The sequence below is a fragment of the Podarcis melisellensis genome, assembly GCF_964234715.1.
Source record: "Podarcis melisellensis genome assembly, chromosome: 10".
NCBI lineage: Eukaryota > Metazoa > Chordata > Lepidosauria > Squamata > Lacertidae > Podarcis > Podarcis melisellensis.
In genome coordinates, this window is record NC_138542.1 from 50,452,515 (window position 1) to 50,472,879 (window position 20,365).

The 20,365-nt window shown below is 46.9% G+C and overlaps 1 protein-coding gene across 1 annotated transcript in view; it reads left to right on the top strand.

The window, feature by feature from the left end:
* Positions 1 to 20,365, top strand: part of LARGE1 (LARGE xylosyl- and glucuronyltransferase 1) — a 313,681-nt gene that overhangs the window by 240,281 nt on the left and 53,035 nt on the right. Inside the window, exons 8-9 of the mRNA XM_081928248.1 lie at positions 12,552 to 12,664; positions 14,817 to 14,942. Of these exons, the coding sequence (XP_081784374.1) occupies positions 12,552 to 12,664; positions 14,817 to 14,942 (239 nt within the window). The remainder of the gene's footprint in view (positions 1 to 12,551; positions 12,665 to 14,816; positions 14,943 to 20,365) is intronic.

Below are 20,365 nucleotides of genomic sequence, written 5' to 3' on the forward strand. Positions count from 1 at the left end.
GTAACACAAACAGCTGTCTTTTGGGTCTGTTATAGCTTCTTTTGAGAACTTTGGATTGGGGCACAAATTCAGTTTTGATTTGCAGTGATAAAGAAGCCCATTCAGTTCTCCTCTAGGTGGAAAATGTAGGCACAGTCTGTGATACAAAAAGCAAAATAATCTATTTTATTTTGTTAAGGGTTGGGTTGATTAATTATATCTGAGGATGGGCAAGACCTTTTCCTGCCTTTCACACTGGTGAGACTAATACTAATGTAGTTCCTAAAATAGGCTGGGAGAGTGAGCCAAGAAACGGAAAGGTTTTTTTAAAAGCAGAGTGTCTCTAAGTAACTACATTTCCATAGCCCCAAGCAACAGGCCTGAACATGAATTACAGGAGACCTCCATGCCTTTATAACATTGCTCCTTATTTGTTAGATGAGTCTTGTCTGACTAGTTGTCACCCTGCTAATTCAAGAAGATCTGCTTGTATCTGCCTTTCACTCTTTTGTGCTTATGTGCTGGCAAACTTTCCCCCTTTTCCTTCTGGGTGGGAGAATAAGGGAAAATATGCTGCTTCGCTGTCATTGGAAGATGAAAGGATCGCAGCTGGAGCCAGATGTCCAAGGAAGGGAAAATTCCTTTGATTTCCCCTGTTCTCCCACCTCCCATCTCTCTCTCCCCCAGCACAAACAGATGAGGACAAATCCCTTTCTGCCCTGCATTCTGCTGTTTGTCATCTTGAATCTAGCCTGAATTGCACTCAGCATGACTCTGGGGGAAGGAAGGACTTTGTGAGGCAACTCTCTTGTCACATACACTCCCACAGCTGAATGCAGTTCTTAACAAATGTGAGGGTCATGAATCTTGGAGAGAATGCCAGTTTGAGCCCTGGCTTCTAGAAAGCAAAAACTCCTTTATTGCCTACTTCAGTTTTGGGGTTTTTTTGATGCTGCTAATATGAAATGAATAGAATAAATTCATCCCCGTGGCATACACTCCTTCATCTTGCTAACACTGATAGAAATTGCGCCCTTTTTAGAAGTAAACATTGCAAACTGCAACAGGCTGAGCTGCCCTTTATTGCATCTTTGTCTTTTTTGGTGTTCAAGCCCTGGATGGTTCAGCAATATTTTCAAAAGTATCCTTTCTATGTATTAAGAGTGGGAATCATTTGCGTGTTGAGTTCCACAGTGCCACCCCCCAAATAATTTCACACTTCACACATCAATTTTGTTTAAGGTTTTTGGCATAGTTTTGGCCACAACTTTTTTATTCAAAATACAAAAATTGTGAGTGGTTGCTTAGGCATTGGTTATGACTATCTGTCCTGGCCCTGAAGGACAGAGCTGGTCCTTCCGGACTCCACCGGAAGCCAGCGTGGGAAACAAGTATTGGATGAGAAGTGAGGCTGGGAAACAGACCCTCGCTTCACACCCTCATGTTCCGGTGGGGCTTGCACGGCCCAAGTCCGGCTCCACGGTCAAGGACGAAAGAATGGCAAGCCCCTGGATTCCTTTAACGGAATTCCCTTTCCGCATCATTTGGAGGGATAGGCACTTACCCCTCCAAGCACCAATTAACCAATGCCTAACCGCCAACCTTACAAGTTGTGACGATTTGCTACGCAGTAGGCAAAAACCAAATGGCACCAGCCAATCAGCCAGATGGCCAAATTCCTACCAGGCCCCCGCTCCAAGGCGAACGACCCCATGACAGGCATAGCAAGGTCAAGCAATCAACTTAAATAACAAGCCCCCCTATTAAAGGGAGGGAGGGCGGGTGATCCGATGCAAAACGGCCAAGAAGGACGTCCCTACGTCCGGCACATCTATTTATATCTTCTGACTCCTCCTCCAAATTGGTAACAATCAAAATCCCCCAGCAACCCAATTAACCCTTAAGGCCAGGGTTGCTGACAATTTGCCTAGTCATGGGAGGGCGGCCTGTTCCCCAACCGCAACACGTGCTCTCTGCTAGGGAGAACCCGCTTTGCGTGTTGAGTTCCACAGTGCCACCCCCCAAATAATTTCACACTTCACACATCAATTTTGTTTAAGGTTTTTGGCATAGTTTTGGCCACAACTTTTTTATTCAAAATACAAAAATTGTGAGTGGTTGCTTAGGCATTGGTTATGACTATCTGTCCTGGCCCTGAAGGACAGAGCTGGTCCTTCCGGACTCCACCGGAAGCCAGCGTGGGAAACAAGTATTGGATGAGAAGTGAGGCTGGGAAACAGACCCTCGCTTCACACCCTCATGTTCCGGTGGGGCTTGCACGGCCCAAGTCCGGCTCCACGGTCAAGGACGAAAGAATGGCAAGCCCCTGGATTCCTTTAACGGAATTCCCTTTCCGCATCATTTGGAGGGATAGGCACTTACCCCTCCAAGCACCAATTAACCAATGCCTAACCGCCATGGAGCCTCCAGCTCCCCGCCAAACCACTCACTAACCCCACCAAGACCTCAGCTTGGCCATTTCCGCACCTATCCAAGCCTCATTCCCTGAAGCAGAAAGGTGCACGCCATCATCTCGGAAAAAGGATGGCTTCTTAAAAAGAATCGCAGGGTGAGAGATCACCTCACGCACCAAGACCTCAGCTTGGCCACCACTGCACCTATCCAAGCCTCATTCCCTGAAGCAGAAAGGTGCACGCCATCATCTCGGAAAAAGGATGGCTTCTTAAAAAGAATTGCAGGGTGAGAGATCACCTCACGCACCAAGACCTCAGCTTGGCCACCACCGCACCTATCCAAGCCTCATTCCCTGAAGCAGAAAGGTGCACGCCATCATCTCGGAAAAAGGATGGCTTCTTAAAAAGAATCGCAGGGTGAGAGATCACCTCACGCACCAAGACCTCAGCTTGGCCACCACCGCACCTATCCAAGCCTCATTCCCTGAAGCAGAAAGGTGCACGCCATCATCTCGGAAAAAGGATGGCTTCTTAAAAAGAATTGCAGGGTGGGAGATCACCTCACCACCCAGCTCAGCAATCCGCACAGCCACAGCTGAATTGATGCGTCTTCTAGCCCTTTCAGTGGCCACTGGGCAACGACTGCCCCTCCACACGCATCGTTGCAAAAGCTGAGACCAAAAAATCTTAGCCGCAGGCACCATTGCCCGCAATGTATCCAAGTCCATCAAAATTGCAGCACGCAGGGAAAAACAGCCCATGTCCACCAGGTCATTCTCTCCCAGCTGTATCACAATGGCTGATGGCGGCCCCTCACGGAGCAACTGGCACCGGATCCGTGGCAGGAGCTCCGACCACAGCATTCCACGTCTGGACAACCAGGACAGCTGCACATGGGGAGGAAGGCCAAGACCTGGACCAACACCAGCCTGCCGTGCTGCGACACCAGCCCAATGGATGATGCTGTGCCCCACCATCCACACGCGGACAGGCGCCAGACCTGGTACAACATAAACAGACAAAATACATCATGTTAGCGAACATAGCCTCTGAACGCATTTGATTTCCAGCGGCCCAAATCCTTTATCCTGGCCGCTGATAAACCCCAATGAGCTGCCACCGTGGCAGCCCCAATCCGGAATGAATGGGGGGCATAATCTCCAGCTGTGCCGCCACAGGCCAGAATCGCTTTTCGCATCACTCCTGTAAATTGTTGCCTAGTTAGCGGCAACCCATCCTCATGCCGGAGCAGAGGCCCATCCCCCTGAGTGCGCACAGCCAGATATTTGCCAACGTCTTTTACAGGGCAAGGGCCCGCCTCCCCCGTGGCAGGGAGACGAATGAGCGCACCTTTACCCCTCTGATCCGTCTTAGAATGTCTAACCATGATTCTCAATTCGGCAGGGGATAACTGCACGTCTTTGGATGAAGAGGCCCCAAGAGCGACCATCCCTATGGTCCTCCACCACTATTTCACCCACTCTTAACGCACCAAAAAAGGCTATAGAAAAGGCAGCCAAAAATAGACGTGCCTCATACCCCGACCAACACACCACCCGCAGCTTCTTACGCATATTGCTCAGCATGTCAAAAGAGATGGGACGCCTGGATACCGGCCGGGGAGGACACAACCTACCCCAGCCTTCGAGGGCCTTGCGGACAATAAACTTTGCGCAAGGATCCTTATCATAAAATGTTTTGCAGAAAAAGGCAATGGCAGCCGCTTGCATTCTAATTGTCTTAGCTGCCCGCCCCAGCTGAAACAAGTGTGCCAGATACTTTAAGACCTGCGAGGAGGTGGGTGGGCCCCCCCGTATTTTGCTGGCAGACTGACGTATAAATGTCAAAAAATCATCCCAAACTTTTGCATAAGATCGCAGGGTGGAAGGGGAAACCGATGCCGCTACTCCCTGCAAAACTAATTGTTGCCAAGGTTCCAGAGATGATCCGGGAAATATTCCGGAAGTATCCGCGCCTCTGGAACCAGGAGTCTGAATCGCTCCATCTGAAAACGGGACAGAGCATCAGCAATTTCGTTAGACACCCCAGGAATAAAACGAGCAGAAAAAACTATATTACAACGCAAGCAATGCAGCACAAAAACTCGCAAGAGGGCCGACACCCGAGGGGAGCGTGATGACAGCTTGGCTAGGACCGTCACCACCGCCTGGTTGTCAGTCCAGAAGCAGACACGTCGGTTCCTGAACTCCTCGACCCACAAATGCACTGCCACTGCAATGGGAAAAAACTCGAGAAAAGTTAGGTCCCGCGTAATCTCTCCTCCCCTCCATTCAGAAGGCCAACGCTTTGCACACCAACGGCCCTTCCAATACAGACCAAAGCCCAGCGAACCAGCTGCATCTGAATGCACCTGAAAATCATTATGCAAATTTAACGTGTCCTGCCATAATGAGACCCCATTGAATTCCTCCGGGAATTCCAACCACATGGACAGATCAGCCCTCACCTCACTAGAAAGGCGCACCCGATGATGTGGAGCCTTCAAACCTGCTGTAAGACGAGCTAGGCGAGAGCAGAAAGGGCGCCCAGGAGCCACCACTTTACAAGCGAAATTAAGGTGCCCTAATAGCGACTGGAGTTGTCTAAGAGACACCTTCCGCAAAGGTAACACTTCTTCTATAATCTGTCTTAAGGCAACCAGCTTGTCATTCGGCAAGCTAGAAGTTTGAGCCACCGTATCTAAAAGAATACCCAGATAAGTAAGCTGGGTCGATTATAACAGCACGCCCAATCTGCAGCAGGTGGACCAAATACTGCAGGATCTGCTCAGAGGATGGGGGCCAATTCATCTGAATGGCCGAGGACTGCCAACTTAAGGCTAAGAAATCCATCCAGGCCATCCCATAAGAGCTAAAAGCAGAAGGGGAATTGGAAGCTGCTGCTCTCTGTAACTACTAATTGTTGTCAAAATGCCACAGGTGGTCTGGAAAAGTCTGGCAACAGCTGAGTCTGGAGCCCAGGATCTGAAGCGCTTCATCTGAAAATGGGATAGTGTCAGCAACATCATTAGAGGATCCCGTAATTTGGAGAGTAGAAAGCACAATATTAAACCTTAAGCGGCGCAGCTCGAAAGCGTGAGCGGAGGGGCGGAGAATCTGCTGGAGCGTGAGGACTGTTTTGCCAAGACGCTCACCACTACCTGGTTATCAGACCAAAAGCAGATCCGATGGTCACTGAACTCCTCGGGCCACATGTGAACTGCTACTACAATGGGGAAAAACTCAAGAAAAGTTATGTCACATGATTGCCTCACCACACCGGGCTTGAGGCCATAGCTTTGCACACCATCAGCCCTTGAAATAAAACCAAAGGGCAAAAATCCAGCAGCACCAGCATGAACCAGAAAATCCCTGTGCGGGTTCAAGGTATCCTACCCTGGCACACTACTATTGCATACATTCAGGAATTGCTACCATCGCCTGATATCTGCCTTCACCACACTTGGTAGGCGTACACAAAGGTAAGGGGACCTCAGGCCGCAGGCAGCCTGGCCTAGTGGGAAGATTAATTAAGTGACCCAGCAAGATCGGATCTGATGAAGCATCACTTGCTACAGAGGAAGTATTACAAAATAACTTCCTTCAAGGCAGACAGCTTCTCCATAGGCAAGTGGTTTGTTTTTGCAACGATATCCAACTGGATCCCTAAATAAAATGGAAATATGGGCAAAAGGTATTGAGCTATTGCTTGCCAGCTTCCAGCCCCCACTTGGGCAGGGGGCATCTTGTGCTGCCATCGTGATATGTAAATTTACAGGGCCGACGCTGGCCAGAACCCCTAAAGAAGTCCTGACAAAGCTGCTGCCGAGCCAGCTTCCTTTTCCGACACACACTCTGTGCAATGCAACTACACATTCTGTGCAATGCAAGAAACACACTCCGTGCAATGCACACACAAACCCTCCAAGCAAATGCAACTACACACTCCGTTCAATGCAAAAAACACGCTCTGTGCAATGCAACTACACATTCCATGCAATGCACAAACAAACCCTCCGTGCAATGCAACTATACTCTCCGTTCAATGCAACTACACTCTATGCAATGCAACTACACACTCCGTGCAATGCAAAAAACACTCTGTGGAATGCAACTACACACTCTGTGCAATGCACACACTCTGTGCAATGCAAAAAACACCCTCCGTGCAATGCAACTACACCCTCCATGCAATGCACACATTCCGTGAAATGCACACACACCGTGCAATGCAACCGCACCTTCCGTACAATGCAACCGCACCTTCCGTGCAATGCAACAACACACTCCGTGCCATGCAACAACACACTCCGTGCAATGAACACACACCCTCCGTGCAATGCAACTGCAAATCTCTCATGCAATGCAATGCACTTTAGCCGTGCAGCGCCGTGCCCTGCAACGCACAGAGCAAACTGCAAAGCAGGCACACAAAGGTGCTTTCTCCCACTTGCATATTGCAAACGTGGCGCCTGTTACATCCCTCGCAGTGAGGTAACCACCAAAAGGAACTAAGTGTCCAGGTAGAGCAATGGGGGAGCATGCAGCTACCCCATACAGGGACCAATCCTGCAACCTAGGCATTACCGGCACTATGCGCTGACCCAGTGAAACCAATGCTTCGTGGACAACATGGGGACACTATTCAGGCCGGAAACACTTCCAGGCCATTGAATTCTAGGGCAAAGCCCTAGGATCACCTGCTAGGCCAGGCATAATTGTTTCCAGTGAAATAGCAGAGTTGAGGTAGCCCACAGCTTGTCCAGGTACCCCTGCTAGCCCTTTTTGAGGGAAGCACCCCTTCAAGAAACCCAAAGTTCTTTTATCACAAATGGGCAGAACTACCCAGCAACAGAATAGCCCAAAAGGAGCAGTTAGTTTTGTTTTGTTATAAGGGTGGCTAAGAGGGGGATATGAACCCTGTCTCCCAGGTCCTAGTCCTACACTTTAGCCACTAAGCCACAATGGCTTGTCTCTAAAATGGCAGTCACCACTAACAGGGCAAAAACAAAAAAAAACAAAACAAAAAAAAACTTAAAGAAAATAAACTTGCTCAGAAACGGCATAGTTCAAGAGCATATACAGAGTGCTCGTAGTCCTTGGAGGCACAGAGAGCCTCTGGGGCCGTCTGCCTCAGATATACATTAGCAGCAACTGGGCCTGCAAGCAGATACATTCCTATAGCTAGAATGAGTCACATGTCAGAGACTTAACAATTAACTGCTACCTGTAGCAGACTTAGGCTTGGAAGTTAATGTGCAGGCCGAATAGGCCTCCCAGTTTCTGCTCTTGAGAATCTTAGTCTCATAGCAATATTAAAGGAAACCAAATTAGTGCTCCCACCCAAGGCTAGCTTAAAATTTTGGCCAACAGCGCTGCACACGCTCAAAATAAAGCCAACCTATGGGGATACCATAAACGAAAGTGATTCCAGCTAAGCTGGGAACAGCCCTGACTAGCCCCACAATTTCAACGAGAGAAATGGGGGAAACCTTTTTTGCGAAAGAAAGCCCCTAACGGGGGCTCTTTCCCTATTGGGAAAGGCAAGCCTCGGATACAGGGAGAATCTTCCCACAGGGCAGGGTAAGGGGTGGGGTGGGAAATAGAACAGGAAAAGGGGGGAATTAAATTATTTAAGGGACTAGAGAGGATTAAAAGGAAAGGGGAAATATAGAAATAAAGAAATGTAACCAGACAATGAGAAGCTTGTCCAAGTGCTCCATGTGATCCGATGCAAAACGGCCAAGAAGGACGTCCCTACGTCCGGCACATCTATTTATATCTTCTGACTCCTCCTCCAAATTGGTAACAATCAAAATCCCCCAGCAACCCAATTAACCCTTAAGGCCAGGGTTGCTGACAATTTGCCTAGTCATGGGAGGGCGGCCTGTTCCCCAACCGCAACACGTGCTCTCTGCTAGGGAGAACCCGCTTTACACATCCATTCCAGGATGATTTTAAATGAATGTCCATGCCACTGTGTAGTAATAGTAATAATGATTCTGAAATTGTTTTAGATGCTCTTGAGTCAAATATCTTATAGTGTTGCATTTTTCAGCCTTTGTGTTTGGTCTCCTTCCAGTCTTTGTCTCTCAGCTGCCACTGTTGATAACCCCTTAATCTCTTTAGTTGTGACACCATAATCTGCCAGCCTGGGAGAAGAATGCGGAAACAGAGGGGGGGAAATAACAATAAATGCCACCCCCACAGCACTCTCTTAAATAAGTATTTATTAGATCATTTTTCCTGTTTTTCAAATGTAAATGTAAAACCAGTTTTACACATCCTAAGGGTCTGAGTGAGGGATGGTTTATTTTATTCCTCTCTATATACCTTATTCTTATAACCAAAGTCCTTGCTGTCTGGAGGTAATCCACAACATGGAGGTTATATAATCTATCTAATCTATCTATCATCTATCTATCTATCTATCTATCTATCTATCTATCTATCTATCTATCTATATATATATCTATCTATCATCTATGATGGGAAGATTCCACTTTACAATGACCTTCAGCCTCAGCCAATCATTCCTTGGTGGTATTCGTGGCCACAAATACTTTTTCTCACTCTCAGTCACACACGCAAACCCCTGACAGAATTAAAGCTCTTTTTTCCAGGCAAATGTTTCAGGGGATTAAAAAGGGGGAAAAGAAAATCAGTTGTGCCAGTTAGAAAAGAGGTTGGCTAGCATTTCATCAGGACAGATTTTGGGCATGGCGATGACCTTTTCCTCCTCTGATAACTTCTTGCAGCAGGAAAGCAAAGAAGATATAATGGAATGCTTCAATACCAGATGGATCATTGTGAAAAATGTCATTCAAATGCACTTGGGGAGGTGACTTAAATGCACTTTTTTATTGTACAAATTCTTCTGTTGGCAATAGATTCTTGGTGGAGTAGTAGTGCCAGGTTAAATCCATAACCTTTCTCCCCCAATTTTGGGAACATTTTTCTCTCCTGGACAAAAAAAATATCTGCTGTACTAGATGTCAATCTTTATATTAAAAAAACAAGCGAACAACAACATCTTAACTTTTAGCAATAGGATGAGTCAATAAGGCTGCAATCCTGTGCACACTTATGGAGGAGTAAGTCACACTGAATGGAATAGGGCACACCTCCGAGTATACATGTCTAGGATTGCTCTGTAAAAACCACCTGTGGTTCACCCAACCAGTGGATTGGCTGGTTCAGAATGCATATTTCTTAATCAATGTAGTTTGAGACAGGACATGAAATGGAGGTTACATTAAGTTCCTTTGAATATAATTTTACAACCTACCTGGGAAGCCTTTTTGATTGTCTTAAGTCACACTTACTCTTTCTGGATGTCTTCTGCCCTTTTCGGTAGGAGTTGTTTATTTAGCATTCCCCTTTGGTTTCTGCTTTTATTCTTCCCCCCTACCATTGGTATTTCACCTGTTGCAGGTGATTGCAGCTTATAGCCCCTGTCTTGCTCCTTGGTTATTATCCTGATGTGTTAATTTTACAGCATCTCCAAGTTTAACTATATTCTGTTTCTTATCGCTCCTTTGTTGCAGTAATGAGGATGTTAAGCGAGAGAGGGCCTATCGCTGATCCCTCTAGACGGTTCCTGCTTGCATTAGAGGCTGCCATTATCAGGACCATTTTTTGTTTAGCAACTTACTAGCAGTTACCGTTCCCCAAAATGAGGTTCTTATCTATGTCCACTGGTATTTCTTATTGAGGCAGTCTCCTGAGACTCTATCTTAAAGGTTTCACTGAAAGCAGATACAGGGTTTGTACTACATCACCTTCATCCACTGCTTTTTGAAGTTTGGTTTTCAGCTATGTATGGAACAGCTGGGAGGGAGGAGACCCACTGGAGGATAATGAATAGACTGCAGCCTGTTTTGCATGCTGATTTCTGTGTTAACCCTGTCATCACTGCAACAGTCCACCATAATAGATTTTAACTACTTTAGTCTTCTCAGTTTGTCCTCATGTGCACTTCAATATTGTGGTTTTTAGGTTGATCTTTTCTGTGAACCACCCTGAGGCCTCTGTGTACAGGGCAGCATATAAATTCAATAAATAATAATAATAATAATAATAAATAATAATAATAATAATGCAACGGGAAGGTGCTTCATTCTCAAAAGCCCTTGCAATGGGGGTGATAAGTGGAGAGGAAGAAAAAGTTGGTTGCTTAGTGACAGCTTCATTTTGGAGGCAAGTTGCAGATTTGAATTTGGGGGTTTTCACTGGGACCATGGTGTGTGGGGGGTCAGCTCTACCATTAGGCCAAACTGCTGCCAATTGTCATGAAATAACAACAAATTGTAACTTGTTTAATTGATCATTATTGCAGTCAGGGGGAGAAGGCATTTGTGGGATTTTCTGCTTCAGGTGCCAAAACAACCCCTCCCTTGGCCTTGGCACCTTGACTTGAGTGGCAGGGGGCAGGAATGTCATTAAGTGCTCTGTCTCAAGCAGGAATATGTTTTGGGATCGGTCCTGTGCAGGGGGAAATGGTTAATGTCAGGAGCTGGAGTCATGTATATGTCAGCTGCAAAAAAACAACAACACAACAGCAACCACCACCCATGGTGCCAGTGGAATTACCGTATTTTTTGCTCTATAAGACGCACCAGACCACAAGACGCACCTAGTTTTTGGAGGAGGAAAATAAGAAAAAAAATATTCTGAATCTCAGAAGCCAGAACAGCAAGAGGGTTCGCTGCGCAGTGAAAGCAGCAATCCCTCTTGCTGTTCTGGCTTCTGGGATAGCTACGCAGCCTGCATTCGCTCCATAAGACGCACACACATTTCCCCTTACTTTTTAGGAGGGAAAAAGTGAGTCTTATAGAGCAAAAAATACGGTAACTCTTTATTCAAGGAGACAAACCACAGCTCCAGCCTAGTGGTCTCAGCAACTCTTTCTAGGAGGTCTTACCCCAAAGAAGCAGTTGTGAGGACTGAAGGTCCCAACCTTCCCAGTGCCCACTAGGAGTCCTCCTCTCCAGGGTCCTTCCCACACAGTCTCAGGCTGTGCCTGCACACAACCCCCCTCTGCTCTGCCCGTTTCATTTCTCTGTGTGTTCTAGGACACCAGTGGGGAGGGGAACAGAGCTGGTCTCAGCCGGAAGGGGAGACTCCCCGGCTTCTTCAGCAGCCTATCTCTCTGCCTCCTGACCAGTCCCCACTTCTGCCTCAGAGTCTGAACTGCTCTTCCACAGCCTATTACCTCTTCTGTCAGCATCTCCTCCTCCCGGTCTGCTCCTTCTTCTCTCTCTAACCCCTGATCATCATCCCACCACCAATCCCCTGGCTCTGACCCTTCTTCCCCTGGGGGTACACCCACTGGTGCTTCCCACCACTTTTCTGTATCCAGCCAGTCCATGGCAGTTAGTAGCTCCTACCCCTAACCTGCTTCTTTTAAAAGGAAACGCACACATTGGCAAACAATGTCTTTAACTTAACAAGTTTGGTCCAAAGTTTCACAATTATTAAGCTAATTCTTTATTTTTTAAAACAAAACAACAGCAGTAAAACTGGTTGTATTCTGATCAGGATAGTTTCTTTCTCTTCCTCTGTTAATTGTTTTCTGCAAAATGATGGGCTGGTTTCCATTTTTTAAGAAAGTGCTTGCTTTTAACCCAATCCAAAGTCTTGGTGTTGACCTTTAAAGCCCTAAATGGCCTTGGCCCAGTATACCTGAAGGAGCGTCTCCACCCCCATCGTTCTGCCAGGACGCTGAGGTCCAGCGCCGAGGGCCTTCTGGTGGTTCCCTCACTACAAAAAGCAAAACTACAGGGAACCAGGCAGAGGGTCTTCTCGGTAGTGGCGCCCGCTCTGTGGAACGCCCTCCCATCAGATGTCAAAGAGATAAACAACTACCTGACATTCAGAAGACATCTGAAGGCAGCCCTGTTCAGGGAAGTTTTTAATGTGTGACATCTTAGTGTATTTTTGGTCATTTTTGGAAGCTGCCCAGAGTGGCTGGGGAAACCCAGCCAGATGGGCGGTGTACAAATTATTATTATTATTATTATTATTATTATTATTATTATTATTATTACTACTACTACTACTACTACCCCAGTGCAGCACTGAAACATGAAAGCCTTTGCTTTCCCTGTTTTCATTTTCTTTTCTTTGCATTTATTGTTGTTGCTGTTGTTGATTCCAGGGGTCATTCTGCTACTTCTGGATAAATTGCGCAAGATGAAGTGGGAGCAGATGTGGAGGCTCACCGCTGAAAGAGAGCTAATGAGCATGCTCTCCACCTCATTGGCTGACCAGGTGAGTGTGCAGTTCAAGGTAATGGCACAGAGGTTGCTCTTGAGAGTAAGTAAGGGCTGGGGAGAGATAAAATTTGCACAACTTTCCTAGCCAATGATGATTCTTTGCTGCGAAGATTCCCCTGGAAACATGTTGGGAATTAGGTGTAAAGAAGCATGGAAAAGGTACACCAGCTTCCCAGGATGGTGGGGTTGCTTGTAAACATCAAATAAATGAATGAGTACCCTTCATTGGATCAACAGGTTTATAAAAATAAATAAATACTAGAAGTGAGCTTTCAAGAATCACACCCTTTTCAGGCTTCGGGTGTTCAGAGTGAGAACTTTCAAAATGAGTATTGTACATACGGAGGCTCTGTAGTTTATTTACATATTTATGTGTCATATTTTCAGCCGTTCACTTGATTCTTGAAATGGCTTACAAATGAAATAGAAGTTTGCAGATCCATGGCACCTCTACAATGAAAAACACTGGATTTTAAAAACCTGTAGTTGGAAGCCTGCGCAGAAAACATTCTGAAGAAGCCAAAACCAGTCAACAGCAAATTGAACCTTGCCATGGAGAGCTTTCCATGCAGAATGAATGTCATTATGGAAAAAGCCAAACCCATTGCCCTTACCATCCTCAACCCTGTAGGACAATCATGGAGCACAGATCAAAGGGGCTGGGGAGTTACATACGAGAGGAGGCCCTCCTAGAAGCTAGCAACTTCTGGGCCATTTACAGCTTGTGGTAGCCAGATGTCTCTTGTGCACTTAGATCCATGCAGCTCTAACCCAACAAGCCAAATGCAGCCTACTAGTCATGTAGGGCAGCTTTCCATAAATCCCATGATTTTGTTGCCTGCTAAGGATAGTGCTGAGCTGAAAGTCTTTGGTTGCTCTTTTTTGGTTCACAATGGGAGATGGGAAGAATGAAATCTAGGGGCACTGGCAGTGGTTGCTTGTTAATTTCCTTTTGTGGGGTATAAATGTAGTTTTTCAGAGCTCAGAGAAGACATCTGAAGGCAACCCTGTTTAGGGAAGCTTTTAATGTTTGACTATTGTATTTTAGTATTTTGTTGGAAGCCGCCCAGGGGCTGGGACAACCCAGCCAGATGGGCGGGGTATAAATAATAAATTTTATTATTATTACTATTACTGTTGCTATTCTCCACCACCTCCACAGAATGGCCCAGAACTACATCATGACATTGCTTCATTCCAATGAGCCTCCTGGGGATGGAGAGGAATGATGGGTTGCACTGGCAGCCCCAGTTCAACTAAAACAGAAAAGATGGTTTTAAAAAAATGGAGAACTAGCTCTTGAGCATTTGAGGAATGCTGTTGGTGGTTGTTTATCCTGTGATTTCAGAAAACTAACATTTTCCCCACTACTGCACACGCATATTTTTCTTTTTAAAGAGATGCATGTCATTTTCTTCCTTTGAAACAAAAGGCTACAGGCTTCTACGAAGCCTGGAAATACTATTTCCTTCTCTACTGGTTTTGTCATTCTCAGTTCAGCAAACAGTCATTATGATTTCATCTGACTCCAGCAATTGCAACCACCTCCCTCTCTTCCATCCCTTGCCATACAATCTGAGCACCTCACAGACATTAAGGATATTATCCTCGCAGCACAGCTGGGAGTTAGAGAAGACTCATTACCCCCCATTTTGCAGAAAGGATGCAGAGATGTGGAGCGATTAATGTTCTGATTCAAAACCTATCAAAGTCCATTTTAAAACTCCTGCCAAGTTTGGCTGCCATTCTGAAGCCAATTTTCTTAAGAACAGTATGCTGAAAACCACTGGGACTACTCCAGAGTGCCTATTGTTTCGGGTCTACAGCTTTAGATTGAGTTTAGATTGAAATTCTTTGACCAAAAGAGACACTATTCAACCTAGGACTTCAAAGGCAAGGTTGTCTGCATTCCGTCCTTCCTTTTTGTTGAATGCTATTGGGACTGAACTGCCACCTGGCATCTTATAATGCATGAAATGTTAGGTCTGAAGTATGATTATGTGGGCTTTTGGGGCAGCCTCATAGTATCCATTAGTCTTTACAACAACAACAAAAAAGATGTCAGCACTTTTACTTGTTTTCCAAAGGCTGAAAACTTTGTGTGTGTTTTTTACAAAGTGGCAATTTTTTCTTCTCTTGTCTGGCAGGACATCTTCAATGCAGTCATCAAACAGAACCCCTTTCTTGTCTACCAGCTTCCTTGTTTCTGGAATGTGCAGTTGTCAGACCACACCCGCTCTGAACAGTGCTACCGGGATGTGTCTGATCTAAAGGTAAGGTTGAACAAAACTGCTTAATTATGACTAACTAATCCTAAGGGGACGCAGTTCGAAAGCACCCCTAAGTGCAAGTAGATAAATAGGTACCGCTTTATAGTGGGAAGGTAAACGGCATTTCCGTGTGCTGCGCTGGTGCTGGTTTGCCAGAGCAGCTTCGTCACACTGGCCACATGACCCGGAAGTGTCTCCAGACAGCGCTGGCCCCCGGTCTCTTAAGTGAGATGGGCGCACAACCCTAGAGTCAGACATGACTTGCCTGTACGGGCAGGGGTACCTTTACCTTTACCTAATCCTGCATGAGGTTAGAGAGAACGAAATGCAACTTAAGGGATGCCTCTTTAAGCAACTGGGTAGTGATATAAACAATGCATATAACAGCAGGTTCAGACAAATCACTCCACATGTTGAAAGAAAGCAGGAAACCCCACTCCCCACTTCTTGCAGTTGTGCACCACAGCTAATGTCCACACATTCAAAATATGGAGGATGAAGCGCTACATGTGTCCTGATGTACATGTGCAAAGATCTCCATAGGTCACTCCTTGCATAGAGGGGCTTTACAAACATGCATCTATACACTCATAAAGCACCTTCCTGTGCATTCAGAACGAGCAGGCATCTGATGCCACAGTGCCCAGACTGCCCTCGACATATTCATGGTATTAAGCACCCGAGACGTATCCTACAATAAAAGCCACTGGGAGTGGAGGGAGAAAATGCTCATTTTAATGATTGCCAGCTACTTTGTAGTTTCATTTGCTGAGGAAATTGCAAATATACTGTAAATGCCAATACTTGGGCTTTGGACACATTAATGCACAATTCTATGCACCTTTACTCAGAATTTGTCGGTCAGTGGGGTTCACTTCCCTGTAAGCCTGCATAGGGTCACAGCCTCAGTCACTTAAAAGTGGCTACATGTAGAGATGAAACAGAACTATCTTGAACCTGTTATCACCTTCAGCCTTTTCAGGTGAATGGATCCAGCCTGTGGCACTTCTGCCTTCTGGAAATGGGTAGAAAGGATTAAATAAAATGTACTGTATTTAGCATAAAAGCACAGTTGTTTTATGCAGGGAATTTTACCAAGCAGCAATAGGGTGCCATCTGCAGTAGGGCTTCCCAAATGCAGAAAAGAAATGTTTGGTGCATGCAAATCATTGTGGGATTGCTGCTGTGCACAAGCAAACCCACTGGCGCTTGCATGGATAAAATACATCCTTCATCCTTCCATCATTTTATTCGTATGTTGCCTTTCCATAGTTAAAACCATGCTCAAGGCAGCTTACAACATGAAAAAAAATCACATAATTGCAAACGTAACACAAAAACAATAATCAAGTACACAACCAAATTGAAACAATTTCCACACAAATCATAATAAGATCTAAAATAAAGATACAAAAAAATAATAATATCAATAACAGCAGCAACAAACCCTAAACAATAGTCCAGCCCAAGAGTCTGTTCAGCAGCCTCAGCTTTTGTAGCTGGAGTCAGTCCAGTCCCAGCCTTCCCAGGCCAGGTGGAAAAGGGCCTACAAGGCAGGGAGGAGGTCTTCCAAGACTCACAGCCAAATGGTGTCTAAAACAAATGCAGCCTCTTTCTAAGTGAAGCCTCTAACAGCTAATATAATTCCTGCCCTTCCTGTATTCTGTTGGTGTGGGGGGAAGTGGAATAACCTCTTCCTTGTTTGTACTATGAACCAATGGTGCAGCTAGGCAGTAGTCTGGACTGACTCCAGCTACAAAAGCTGAGGCTGCTGAACAGACTCTTGAGCTGGACTATTGTTTAGGCTTTGTTGTTGCTGTAGCTATCTATTTTGGAAATAGACTATTCACTAAACTGTGTCGGCATCATAGTGACAGTTTAGTGAATGGTAGGCTAACATATGAGCAGTCCCGCAGTTTGTGCCTACAAAATCTGAGTCCTTGATTTAAAACAAAAAGCAGGTCATAGACTATTTCCAAAATAGATAGTGTGATGGGACGATGAGCTGCTTGTGCGTAAAATGCAAGTCCCTCAGAGTTTGATCAGGTTTTCAAACCTCTGCCTGTGACGGAGCCCCTCCAGCATGGCTGCGTCAATCACTAGTAGAATCCGAAAGTGGCTGCTTTCGGAATCGTTTCCAACATAAAAGCTCTTTAACGGAAACACGTCGTCTGGCCTCTCGGCGTGACAGTTTCCGGCGAGGTGTGGGTGTCCCTATAGGAGGTCCTGAGACCTCCCCACTGTTTTCGCTGGAAGCGTCTCTGAGCCATCCCTCCGACTCACTTTCCCTTGGAGTTCTTGCTCGCCCTCTACTGGTTCCCTCTTCCGCTGCTACTCCTCTCTCAACCTCAGTGAGCCTTTGCGCCCCCGGCGCTTTAGATGGCAGTTCCCTGACATCCACCTCCCCTCCAGGGCCCCCTTCACCCCCTCCCGTCTCCTCCCCTACTGGCGGTGAGGAGGTAAAACCCCTGAAAGAACCTCCTTCGTCTTCCGACGTCGCGAACACTTCCCTCCACTTGTTGCTGTTCCTACTCTCTCGGTAATCTTCGTCATCGGAGTCCACTCCCTCTTCCAACTCCGACTCCGCGAACCCTTCCATTTCCTCTTCCTCATCGGTGGTGCCGAAATACTCCCTCCTAAACCTTGCTATCGGCTGAGGTTTCCTCGGGAACCTTTGGTGGAACGTTTCTGTTAAAACCTCGTCATTGACTTCCTCTGCATTCACCCAGGTGTTTTCTGACTCCGGTTCCCCTTCCCACGCCACCAAATACTCCACCTGATTTCCCTTCCACCTGGAATCGAGGATTTCCGCTACATGGTTGCGGCGTTCCCTCTCTTCCAAGGCTGGTCCCCTGACGTACTCCCCTTCACGTCCCCCCCTGTATGGTGACAGTAACGACCTGTGGAACACTGGGTGCAATTTCATGTGGTTGGGTAATCGGAGTTTGAAAGCTACCGGGTTGACCTGCTGAATGACCTCAAAGGGTCCCAATCTTCTGGGCCTCAATTTCTTACAACCCCCTTTGAACGGCAACCCTTGGGTTGACAACCACACTTGATCCCCCACCCTTATGGTTCCACCTTCCCTTCTGTTCTTGTCTGCCTGCTTCTTATATTGTGCCTTAGCCCTTTCTAAGTTGAGCTGGAGCTGATGATGGATCGCTTCCATCTCTTCTACAAAATGTTCAGCCGCTGGGACGCTCCATCTCTCCCCTCCTTCCCCTGGAAATGCCCTGGGGTGACACCCGTAATTAGCCAAAAAGGGACTCATCCCTGTGGACACATTCTCCGCATTATTGTAGGCAAATTCTGCCAACGCCAACTTTTCGACCCAATCGTTCTCTCTGTCATTGACATAACACCTCAGATATTGTTGAAGAATGCCATTTGCTCTTTCCGCCTGCCCGTTGGTTTCAGGGTGCCGGGCAGTTGAAAAATTGACTTCCACGTGCAGCAAGCTCATGAGCTTCCTCCAGAACCTGGAAGTAAATTGTTTGCCGCGATCTGAGATCACCCTCAAGGGAGCCCCGTGCAACCTAAAGATGTGTTCTACAAACAACTTCGCTGTTTCTTCCGCTGTGACTGCATGTGAGCATGCTACAAAGTGGCACATCTTAGTTAACAGGTCTACTACTACCATGATGGCTGTTTTCCCCTTGGACTTTGGCAGATCCGTCATAAAATCTATTGATATCGCTTCCCAAGGCCGTTCTGGTGTGGGTAATGGTTCTAATAACCCTGCCGGCGCCCTTCTTTCCCCTTTGGCTCGCTGACATTGGTCACACCCTCTTACATACTCCCTTACATCTTCCCTCACCTTAGGCCACCAAAATTCCCTGGTAACCAACCACATGGTCTTGTGTTGTCCAAAATGTCCCGCCGTGGGGCTATCATGCAACTGCTTGAGTACTCTCCCCCTCAATTCACCTTCGGGTATATACAGTGCCCCTTTGTAATACAATGCCCCATTTCTTTCCTCAAAACCTCCGGGGCTCTCGCCCTCCCCCCTGAGACCTCTGAGCTTATCCTGGGCATATTCATCATTTTCCGTTTCCTCTACCAGTTCTCGTTGCCCCACCAGCGCCGCCCCACACACCCAGCGGTCCTCAGGGATGACATGTCTCTCTTCGATCACCCCCTCCCCTTCCCAATACTCTGGTTTGCGTGAGAGCGCGTCCGCCCTGACGTTTTCTGGGCCTGGCACATAACAAATTTCAAAGTTGAATTTGGAGAATTCCTGTGCCCATCTCACTTGTCGTTGGTTGAGCACTCGAGCTGTTCTCCAATACTCTAAATTCTTGTGGTCGGTGCACACTTGCACCTTGTGTTGTGCCCCAATTAATAAATGTCTCCACCTCCGGAATGCTTCGTGAATGGCAAGTAGTTCCCTGTCATACACCGTGTAATTCCTCTCGGATTTATTCAGCTTCCGCGAGAAGAAGGCACACGGTCTCCACTCCGACGCACTCCTCCCCGGTTGAAGAAGGACCGCCCCTACCGCCCGGTCGGATGCATCGGTTTCCACTCTCATGGGTTTTCGTAAATCCACATGCAGAAGTTGTTCTTCCGAGGCGAAAGCCCTTTTCAGTTCTTCAAAGGCTCGATCCGCCTCTACCGTCCAAACAAATTTCTTCTTGCTGCTGAGGCAGTCGGTGATGGGCGCCGTCAAGTGGGCAAAGTTCTTGATGAACTTCCGATAAAAGTTCCCAAACCCCAAGAATCTTTGCACGTCCTTCTTGGTCTTCGGTGTCTTCCATTCCAGTACCGCTTGGACCTTGCCTGGATCCATGGCCAATCCCTTGTCTGACAAGCGGTACCCCAGGAATTCCACCTCCTTGGTATGAAACTGGCACTTCTCCAGTTTCACCCACAGCTGGTTGGCTTGCAGCCTGCCCAACACTTCTCGAACGTCCCTCACATGCTGTTCCTCATCTTCCGAATACACCAACACGTCGTCTAAAAAGGCCACACAATTCTTGTAGAGCAAAGGTCCCAGAACGTGGTTTATAAAAGCTTGAAAACACGCGGAGCCCCCTTGTAGACCGAAGGGCATAACGAGGTATTCAAAGGCTCCCAAAGGGGTAAACATGGTGGTCTTCCATTCATCTCCCTTCCTTATGCGTATCAGATTGTACGCCCCCCGCAGGTCCAGCTTTGTAAAAATCTTTCCCTTCCTTACTCTGGTCAAAATGTCATCAATTCGGGGCATAGGGAAAGCCAGGGGCTCCGACACTGCATTGAGGGCCCTAAAGTCACACACCAGTCTCGGTTTGTCCGTGTTCTTTTTGTCCACAAAAAACACTGGGCTGCCCCCCACCGCTCGGGACTCTCTGATGAAACCTCGCTTCAGGTTTTTGTCAATGAACTCCCTCAGCTCCTGCATCTCCCTGTCTGACATGGCGTACAGCTTGCCCACTGGGAGTTGG